General features: G+C 33.1%; 1 protein-coding gene across 5 annotated transcripts in view; it reads right to left on the bottom strand.

The window, feature by feature from the left end:
* Positions 1-545: 545 nt before the first annotated feature.
* The window catches only part of KATNBL1 (katanin regulatory subunit B1 like 1), a 48460-nt gene continuing 37647 nt past the window's right edge, over positions 546-11358 (bottom strand). For 4 of the 5 annotated variants that reach the window (XM_047736635.1, XM_047736634.1, XM_047736636.1 and 1 more), the window contains one exon: positions 546-9856. In XM_047736635.1, the coding sequence (XP_047592591.1) occupies positions 9824-9856 (33 nt within the window). In that variant the 3' untranslated portion in view covers positions 546-9823. The remainder of the gene's footprint in view (positions 9857-11358) is intronic. The other variant, XR_007128600.1, reaches the window with a different exon arrangement.

The following is an 11358-nucleotide window of genomic DNA, read 5'->3' as shown; positions in this document are numbered from 1 at the left end:
AATTTTGAGGCTGTTTTTTTAAATGAAACTCATATTAATGACTTGATTGTTAAATGTTAAACCTAGTGTTTCTTTGGTATCTGTAAACACTTGGCTGTACACATATATTTCTAAACTATCCGTGTTAGAATTTACTCAGATCGCTGCTAATAAATTCTACTAGGATGTTCTTGAGGAAGCTTTTCCTTGTATATAGTCAGCTGTCACTTTTTCTCTGAAAAGGCTGATCAAGAGATAAAAGTAGCAGACATGAAACTCACACCACAATATGACAAATGGAGTGTACCAGCTGCTACAAGCAGCTCACGGAGGCAGTGTATAGTTTATAAATATCTTTTAATTGAAGTATTTGGTTTCAAGGATATAATGCAGTTCCTCAAATATCACACTAGTCAACAGCTGAATTAACATTTAGAAGCACTAAGTTTTGTCATTTAAACACAAAACTTGTAACTGAGTCCTACCATGTCAACTTACATTTTCAAAGAATTATTGGGCCCCACTACCTAATAAAGATAACAGAAAAAGAAAGTCAAGTTGTTTTCATTTAGTTCAAATTACAAAAGTATATCAAGGAAACTTAGTCCAAGAAATCCTTAAAAAGATAGACAGTGTAATACGACCCTAAAACATCAGCTATGGTTTTGAAGACTACAGCAAACACACATCAATGATCAGAATCACTATAGCTTTCATTATTTAATTCCAAACTTAGGTCAGCATTTAAATAATTATAGAAAATTACTTCAGATGAATAATTTTACCAAAGTAGTAATTATCATCAAAAACTTTTGATATTTCATATTTTAAAGATTTGTAGAACAAAGTCACTATATACATTAGCTATATAAGTTCTGATGAAGCAAAAATGATTAAATTATCACACTAAGGTAACAACAACATGGCCCTGAATCAATACCATCATTCTTTTTTTTTTAAGATTTTATTTATTTATTTGACAGAGAGAGATCACAAGCAGGCAGAGAGGCAGGCAGAGAGACAGGAGGAAGCAGGCTCCCTGCTGAGCAGAGAGCCCGATGCAGGACTCGATCCCAGGACTCCGAGATCATGACCTGAGCCAAAGGCAGCGGCTTAACCCACTGAGCCACCCAGGCGCCCACCATCAGACATTCTTAAAAGCCTAAAATGTTAGGTCTGTTTTGTTTCAATTGCTATATAGTTATCTTTAATTAATTTATCTTTAAAGTTTATGAGTAACAAAACAAAAAAAAATCACAAAATATTTGAATATTTTAAAATTATTAATAGAAGGGTACTAACAATTTTCTGTTGATCTGTTTTACTGTTACTTGTCTTAATAAGTTCAAAGGAAACAAAACTATACCTGGTAGATCGCCAATAACTTCACAAATAATATGGAGATTGAAGTTTTATTGCTCTTCTTTAAAACAAACCTTTAAATAGATGTGAAAGCAAGCCAATGTAAAGTGTGACCTTAGAGTTGACAAAGACTAAGGAATTTTACCTAGTAGGTGGTATAAAAACACTAAGAAGCTATAGGAGAATTCAGTAAAAGTCATTAGTGCATCCATTTATAAGAAAATCCTCTTCCCTGGGGCTCCTGGGTGGTTCAGTCAGTTGAGTTGTTGGTCTCTTGGTTTTAGTTCAGGTCATGATCTCACAGAGACTGAGCTCTGGTGTTGGGCTCCACCAGTCAGCCAGTAGTCTGCTTGAGATTCTCTCTCCCTCTCTCTCTGCCTCACCCCCATGCTGACTAGCATCCATGTGCACATGCGCGCACACACACACACACACTCTCTCTCTCAAATAAATAAATCTTAAAAAAAAAAAATCCTTCTCCCTTTATTCCATATGAAGATATAATAATCTTTATGGTTGATTACAGCATAATCCTATTCTAGGATTGAATAGGTTGATTCTAGGTATAAGAGAATATTCACATTTTTTATACACCTGAATGTGTGTGTATATAATTACTTGCTTTACCTATCTCTGTTCCTCCTATTCACCATTAATTTTTCTCCATTTCTAGCATTACATAACTTTCCTTCAGGACAGAATACAATGGTTACTTTTTAGTTAAGAATACAGAATCTGGGTCACCAGGTGGCTCAGTCGGTTAAGCATCTACCTTTGGCTGGGACATGATCCTGGGGTCCTGGGATAGAGCTGAGTCAGGCTCTCTGCTCCGCAGGAAGTCTGCTTGTCCCTCTCCCTCTGCTCTCCCCATCACTTGTTCTCTATCTCTTCCTCAAATAAATAAAATCTTAAAAAAAAAAAAAAGAATCTAAGGAAATTTATTTAGGCAGAAGAGAAAATTATTCAGTTAGAAGCACTTCATTAGATAGAGTTTCTGGTGCTCACTTCAGCAGCACATATACTAGATAGACTTTCTGTAGAAAATATACTGACAGGTTATTAGGAATTGATTTATTCAGATAGGGCTGAACCCTAAAAATCAAATCTTAGTTTTATACTGACTTGATATTCAGAGTATTGCTTAACATTATCAGTTTCAGAAATAAAGGCTGACCTAATTAGAAAATTAGTTTGATCGCTAGAATACACCAGAACATAAGTTGAAATTTTGTTCCTAATTACTTAAGATCATTTAAACACACCTATGTGTTTCTTTTTCAAAATAGAAAAATTGTTTTTCCTCATAAACCCTCTTGCTAGCATTTTTTAAAAATTAGGTAATAAGTAGCAATTGCCAAAGAAAACAGAATCTTATAGTAAAAATGCTTCAAAAGTAATTCTCACATTTTTTTTGGCTACTTCCCAATTTCACCACAGAAATTAATAACTGCTCAGAATACATAGCTTTAATAGGCAAAAAGTTTTTCAGTCACCTTCAAGCTTTTCCAGTATATGGAAAGTAGGAAACAATATACCCAATATCAATATTAGAGTTTGAATCCATTTACATTAAAAATATACATATACCTGGAAGAAAATCTGGAAGGAGACACATTGGCTCTTCCAGGTAGATAAGATAATGGATAATTTTCTTTTTATTATTCTATTTTCAAAAATAAGTATGAACTACTTTTGTAATTTAAAAAAGAAACTTACAGGGGGGAAAATCCCACTGCACCTCATATGATTCTCAATTATTTTAAGATAAAAGAAGAGGAGAAACACAAGACATCAAAGAGATGCTCTAAATTTCAAGCAAATGTATGTGTTTTACACATTACATGAAAATACCTTTACTTTGCACTTTATAGATGGTCCTCTTTTACATGGATCTTGTGTAAAATGTAGAAACTATACAATAGAAAAACAAATGTAACAACCCCTAAGAATCAAACAGGTTTTATCTGCTGTAGCATGAACATTTACAAACCAACTTCCTAAAACAAAAAAGTGAGGTAAAAAAACTGGGTATTTTTATTCTAAAATTACACATTTTAGCTGCTATCACAAACAGCTTTGGATTATTCAATTACTTCCTTGATGTATGCCCAAAGATATCACATCCTTGCATTAATTTAATGCAATGCAATTAAGAATCAATGCCTACTGCCTGCCAGGCTTTGTGCTTGGTACTGGAGATGTGACAGAGAATATAGTCTCTGGCCCCATGAAGTTACCAATCTAGCTGGAAAGACAGATGAACAATTAGAAAACACATATATCGGTCGTGTTAGGAGAACAGGGTTAAGATAAGAGTGTGCAGCAAATACCTCTTAACAGTTTTAAGACGTGTTTAAACTGTGTTTAAGCTGAGACCTGAACATTAAGAAAATGATAAATGAAAACTCGGGAAGAATGTTCAGGCAAACAAAACCATTTGCAAAGAATGTTTTCAGCATTTGCAGTTTTCCCAGAAACTGAAACGAGTTCATTCTAGCTGAAGTACTGGAAGAAGGGAAGAAGTGCGGTCAACACACAGTATCTGTTCACTCTAAGAGGCTTTAAGAGAAAATTTGTGCTTTATAGACCATTCTGGGGCAGCATGTGTGAAGGATAGCATATAGAGATGCAGGACCAGTGCGAGACCAGTCTGGGGGCTGCTGAAATTAATGCAGACTAAGATAATGGCAGGAGAGGTGGAGAGATACAGAAAGATGAGAGAAATTGAGGAAGTCGCACCAAGGATTTGATGATTCAAAGGATGATGATTCAAAGTTCTGCAACTTGATAATTGCTGATATTAGGGCTATTCAGTGAGAATGGAAGCCCAGGACCTAAGCAGAATACCTTCTGTCCCTGGGGGGATGGGGTGGTGGTAGGAGTGAGGGGTGAGTAGTGTTGATGGAGGGGAGTGGAGGTGGATAATGAAGTCAATTCTGGTTATACCAAATTTAGTATGTCTACAAGATGTCCCGTTGGATGTTCCTGTAGGCGACTGCATGTATAATTTATGAGCTAAGAGATTTAGGGCAAGATCTCTATTTCAGAATGATAAACGTACAGTTCAGTGTTTTCACAACCTTTAAAAAAAAACCCACGTCCATTTGATCCGCCAAAAAGTGGCCTCCTGTCCATCCCCAAAATGAGAACAATTAATGTAGATAGTAAAGAAAGTCACAGGAATAAACGTTTTTCAGGGAACTGGTAGTGAGAAGAGACCTTAAAATAAAACCTTGAACACCAACATCTAAAGGACAGGCAGAGAAGCCTTCAAAAGAAGAGACTGAAAAGTGAGTTGGGTATCCCCTTTACTGATTTCCAATCTATTCGTAGTAGAGGGAATGGAATCTGGATGGGTAAAGGGAAAGACAGGGCTTTTCTAAAGCTTTTTGAAGCTTTAAAATCTGCCTAAAAGTATCAACCTTCATTTTTCCTGCTGTTGTTGAGGCTAAACTACAGATTTATAGAAAGGAACTGGTGAGTGGACTGCAGGTCAAGTGAGGGGTGAATTAGGCCCTCATTCACCTATTTAACTAAATTTATACAAAGGGCAAATGAAGTTTTTTTTTTCTCTTTCTTTTTAAATCAAAGTAGAAGAGTAAATGAATGCTAAAAACTTTCCTCCTGACTTCAGGAAGGTGACATCTAATTCTAATCCGCTCCATGTTGCAGGTTTGGTTGATGAATGCAACATTGCTCATTCTAGAAGCAAGTAATTCTGGCAATTCACTGTATTCCAGAACTACCACAACTTTTTCTTACCCTAGAAAATACTTAGATCAACTCTTCTTGGCTATGGTATAAATTCATAGTGTCACAACAGTCTTGGCCAGGTCCAAGACATTGTAAAAAAAAAAAAAAAAAAAAAAAAAATCCTGGTTTAAATCCAAATGAAAATACAGAATACTAAAAAGGATAAGAATCAATAGTAGTTCAAATACTTAGATCACCAACAAATGGACAAATATATGAGGGTATATTTTCACAACAGAATATCATATCATCCTGGAAGCAAATGAACTAGAGCCATGTGTATTGACAGACGTGAATCTTAAAAATATAATATAATATAATATAGTATAATATTAAGCAAAACCCAGCAAATTACAGAAGGATGTGTAGTGGGACCCTATTTACATGAAAATTGTAAAATGCATAGGGGGATGACAGGGGTGTATTTAGAAGAGCAAGTCACCTTGGAGGAAGGAAATAATGGGACAGGGGAAGGTACACATGGGGTTTCAATTGTATCTGTGGTACTTTATTTAAGGTGGGTGATATTTGTTATATTATAAACAATACTTTAAAATTTTTGACCTATGTTATACTTTTTTTGAGGTATACCTTGTGTAATAATGGGCGTATATGTGAAAAAAATCAATACTAGTTCAAGTGTATTTGGGGGCTGAATCCTCATCTAGACTCCTGACATCTCTTATTTGAAAACTTTGTAGTTCAGATAATAGTAATTCTGTTTATTAAAGCAATAACATATAACAAGCTTTGTTATGAAAAATACAGGTAGCTCTAGGGCTGTCCTTTCACAGAACTGGTACACAGTCACTGTATTTTTGTGTTTTATTATAGTGTATTAAGAGAAATATTGTGGGGTGTGTGTATGTGTATGTATATATACATATATACATATGTACATGTATATGTATATATACATATGGGTGTATATATACATATATACACACACAATGTTTTATATGTACTTAATTTTTACTGACGCTTGATTTTAGCAGATGTTGTTAAGTCAATGATCTGACCCATAGAACATTATACTGACTACAATATTTTAAATGTTATTTTAAGTACAGAACTGGAAAATATACTTGTCATACTAGGTATATAATATGCAGTATTCTTATTTTTATACTTGATGCTGTTACTGAATTAATCAAGCTATCTTACAAATTAGAAGCATATAGTGTTTAGGGATGAATATTTTATTCTATATTCTTGTTACAGAATAAAAAAGGAACAGGAATAGTTGGGAAAGTTTTATGACAATTTTCATAGTTAGAGTTAGAAATTAAGGGAGAATGAATAGGAGTGAATAAATACCTACCAACAATGTCCAGCAATATTATTTCCATTTGAAGTAAATCCAGAAAATAAAAGTTCATATTGAAAGATAAGTAGTGCTTCCAAATGGATCACTCCAGTTAAGTCAGTTGCTTGTGATTTTTTTTTTTTCCTTCTTTAAATCAACAAAGGTAACTGACATTACCATCTTGCTCTTAAGAAGAAAGATAACTGGGAATGATTGCTAAAATACTAAATTTTTGCTTTTTCAAGTTCCTTGATTAATTTAAGTAATTTAAGTAACTATCTAAATGTTATTCCTATTATCAGCATTTAATAGCTAATAACCATTTCTCAAATCATCCATTAATGTTAATTATATCCACAACTTGCCAATACAGAAATGTTCTAAGTTGGCCTATTTCAAAGGCCACAAATGTAGCTCTGAATCTAAATGACGATTTTTAAGATTAGGACATAACATGTATCAAGAATGTTCAAGGTCATTTAGATTTAATTCCTCAGTAGTCCTTAGAGTTTAGTCCTGATATTAATGATTCCCCAAAGTGGATACAGGATTTAGATCCAAATCCTCACATCTCAGGATTCAAGTAAATAATCTGTGTCAATTACTTTTGAAATTACTGCCAAAAGATTAATTTTAAAAACCATCTGATAATGCTTGCTTCCTTTTAACCTTTATTCTGATCATGACCACTTATTACAAAATCCATTCACTTGATCTCTAGCAGAAGCAAATTACTTGATTACTTGATTATAACCCTCCATTACCTCAATAAACTTCCCGTCCCTAGACCTGCAAAGTTAGCAAAGTCAAGTACAGAATACCTAAGACGGTAGAAGAGGTAAAAAGGCATAGAGATGTTGGGTAGTCCCTCAGTTCTGGATACTGCTTAGCAGCGCAATATCAAATGAGCAATGACAGACATCAACTATCCTAATCTAGGTCAGTACAACAGCCAAAATACTTTGTAAACTCTTTCTTTGGCTCTTTCTGGAGATCAAATCAACACTGTTCTGATTAAACAGCATGCGAGGAGCTTAAGAGCAACTGAAGTGTTCAACAATATTTACTTACCTAACATCTTTTATCAAAAATTTGTACTAAAAAAATACTAATCATAACTCATAATTGAGTAAAGTAGGTACTAACGTAAACTGCAAAGGCCAAGAACAGAAATTAGGAGTTGTGTGATACTGAATAGTATGTGTGAACTAAAGACTCTGCTGCCTTGTATAGCACCAAGTATGCTTTCCTTTAATAAACCCAAACTTAGGCACAAGAACTCAGTGTTAACAGGATTTCACCTTTTCTTACTATGTTTTATTTGTATTTGTACCTATTTTTTACTGAAAATTTATTGAAATTTAATTTTTAAAGATACTATTTAGAAAATGGTCTTACCCAGAGAAAATTATAGTGACATATATTTTAGATATTACATTATTATGTTTAATTTAAATATTAGTTTAAAAGTCTATAGTATCACATATACTAATTATTTAAGCTTTCCATTTGAGATGAAAGGCTTATGCTAAGCTATACTCATCACCTTCCCTGTGACTAAGAGCTGAATTGCAGGATATATACCTACAAGAAGTGGCAATCTGTAGCTATGAAGAGTTCTGTGTACATGTGTAAAGCTAATGGACCTATAAAAGGATTGAACTCCCATCCTTAGCCGCATTAGCACCATGCTCCAACTGAGTTAACTGGTTCAAAGTGTTAGATAAGACAGTGATAACTAAAGAAATAGGAACAAAGAAAGGTTCTATTTCATCATCTTAAGGTTTCACAGAGATGACGCAGGTTTACTATTCAAATTCCCACCTCCTGAAAAACAACTTCTTAAATAACTCTCAAATCACAGAAATGCAGTAATCTTAAATTATTCTAAAGACTTAAGAAAAGAACCAATTATTAAAATTGATGTTCGCTGTGAGGAATACATAGCTATATAAAATATAGCTACACAAAAAATAGAACTCAGTGAAAGATAACATTCTTAAAGCAAAAAAGTTGCTTGGGATTCACATCAGTAGTGGCTAACTGGATAAATGCTAAAGATTTACATTCAAGTGCTTGTAGGATTACTGGAGACAAATTCAATTACTAAAAATCTTTACTCAGATGCCTCTCAGGGTTATAAAGATGAGATGATGCACAAACCATCAACAGTGGTATTTTGAATCCCTATCATTTTCAAGATAAGATATGCAGCTGTTAAGACATTCCAGAAGTGGGTTCATTGACACTAAAAATGGTATTAAAAAAGAAAAGACCTCAGACAGTCTGCTGGCATTTCATATCAACCATTGGAGGAGGTAGTAATGTAAAGTGTTGGAATTTAGAACACAAGGTCAGCACTAACTATAAACAGTTCTAAAGCATTGTATGTAATTCCTTAAAACATAAGTAGTGAAAAAGAATTAGAACTGATATAAAAGCAGAATTTAAAAAAGCAAAAAATAGAAATATTTAGTGAATTTACTCAAATGAAGAAAGCTTAAATGATACAGAACTGAAAATATTAGGATTCTATATACAATAAAAAGTGAATATAAATTAGCCAACTCCATGGACATTTCTAGTTAAGCATTCATAGAAATACATATTCACCTTTTTCTTTTATATAGTAATAACACATACACATGACACAATGATTCTGGCAAAAAGAAAAATCAGAGATACTAAAAATATTCTCAAGTTTTAAAAATGGTATATAATAGTTTTAACAACATTTTACATGAGTGGAAACCCCTGATTTAATTCCATGATCTTATCATGCCAGAAGCATGGTTGGTTTTAATTTTTTAAACAGATATTGGTATCATATGCATTGGCTTATTAATAATTAAGGCATTTTGTATACACAGTATCTCAGTGTGGACAAATTTTTAGTATTGATTATTTGCTATGACATTTTAAACTTGCAAAGTCTTTTCAAAATAAGAAAATAGCTGCACACGTTTAAGTGTTTTCTTATAAAACACAATCTTCACAAAAGTCACGATGATTGGTTTTTGTGATTCCTAGTAATAAGTCCTGTCTTCTTTCTGACATAGTATAAATTATATTCTTATGCAGGACTGCATTAAGACCCAGTAATTCTTAAACAATGTTACCAAATAACCATATAAATCCCAAATGCAGCAAAGGCGAACAATCTTCATAGTGCATTTTCACCTCTTTGAAGTTGAAGCTGCTCCTTTTGGATATTTTTCCACTTCAATGTGAAGTAGATTGCTAGGGTTTCATTAGTGGTTTCGTATGTGGCTTTTTAAAGTTAAAAAAAAAAAAAAAGGTTTTGATCTCTTCCACAGTTCACAGTTCTCAGGTGAGACTTTCTTTCTTTCTTTCTTTCTTTTTTTGGAAATCTAGTCTGGGGACGTTTTGAATAATCAAATGCTCTTTAGTAGATGAAGTCTCTCAATGCAACTGTAATAAATAAGCATCTACATCCTTAGAAAACAAAACAAAAAACATTTCAGTAGCTGGTACAGTAAATACACACATGCACACTCCACGTTCTTCTCCCTTTTTATCATTTAATTTGCTTTAGCTTCCTTGTGATCTTCTGAGAGTAAAAAATGTGTCGTACTAAACTTTTTTAGCTGCGTTTAGCACGGTGTCTAGCAGATGGCACATGCTCAATAAATGTTTGTTAGGTGCTGAGTGAATGTTCTGGTTCCTGTGATCAAACAACTCTGCCTTTATAGCTAAGCAAAATCATTAAATCATTCCCAGCAATTCCTTTAGTGCTATATACACTCTAGCCCAGCCTGAGGACAGCCTTTCTGATTTCTACTCTGGAAAAATTGCAATTGAGGGCTTAACACTGTAAAAGAGGTTTAATCACAATTTAAGAAACTTCACAGAACTTTTAAAATCACTCAATACCGTCTTCAATAATAATACAGTATCTAGAGTCATAATCAAAATAAAGTTTCTCTCTTTATAAAATATTGTAATTGAAAGCAGATTTCTAAGGAAACAATATATTTTCAGTACTACTAACAAGAATGCATGGTACCTCCAGAACAAGGTGATATATAATACATACTCTATATTCATTTTCTATCAACTTTTACTTCATTTCCCCCTCATTATTGAAAGAACAACTAAAACGACAACAAAAAAACTGGGAAATTGATATTGTTTATAAGATTTTAATCATTAAGAATTCTACAGAGTAAAATTATATAAGTGGTCACATACTTGTTTGAGACATCATTTTTGCTTCTTTTCTTGAAGGTATCCAAGGAGAATTTCACAATTAAGTCCACAATACAATACCTCTTACTTAGAATACTGTATATTTTAAACTAAAGAATGCTTGTATATTTCTGAATAATGACCATTTATGATAGCAGTATGCCCAGTAAAAGGGTGCAAATATTTTTTAATAGTGATTTTTTCCCTCTGCAATTATATTTAAACTACCAATGTTTTCTGGAGTTTAAATATTAAAATCCAAATGAGCAATATATCTTTTCCTTTAAGAGCTAAGAAAATAAATAAAGAACAATGTCAAATTCATACTGTGATCTGAACATTTACTGTCCCAAAAGCATGACATTAGCAAAAGCCAAGTGAAAAATAATATCCTGAAAACATTTGTTACACTCCTCACCCCTTGCTTTCCGAGTGTCACTCTTTTTGGATGCCTTCTTAACCTTTTCTCTAGTTGGAGCTAGTTCATTAAATTCTCTCTAGCAATTCACTTCCACAGTTGCACCTGAAACACATTCAATGGCTAATTCCTGTGTTCCTTGCCAAAATCATATTCATATCCAGAGGACCTTAAACATTTGTAAATATGAAACTGATTTTAGGTTTTATTAGAATAGTACTGTATTGGACATTTGAAAGACTTCATGTATAAATGCATAATACTAATATATTATTTCTAATATTCAATTAAGCTTAAATAGATATTTTAAGCATTACTTTTTAAGTTAACT

This window comes from Lutra lutra, chromosome 7 (genome assembly GCF_902655055.1).
Source record: "Lutra lutra chromosome 7, mLutLut1.2, whole genome shotgun sequence".
NCBI classification, from domain to species: Eukaryota; Metazoa; Chordata; class Mammalia; order Carnivora; family Mustelidae; genus Lutra; species Lutra lutra.
The sequence above is the reverse complement of the archived record's forward strand: the minus strand, read 5'-3'. Positions and strand labels throughout refer to the sequence as shown.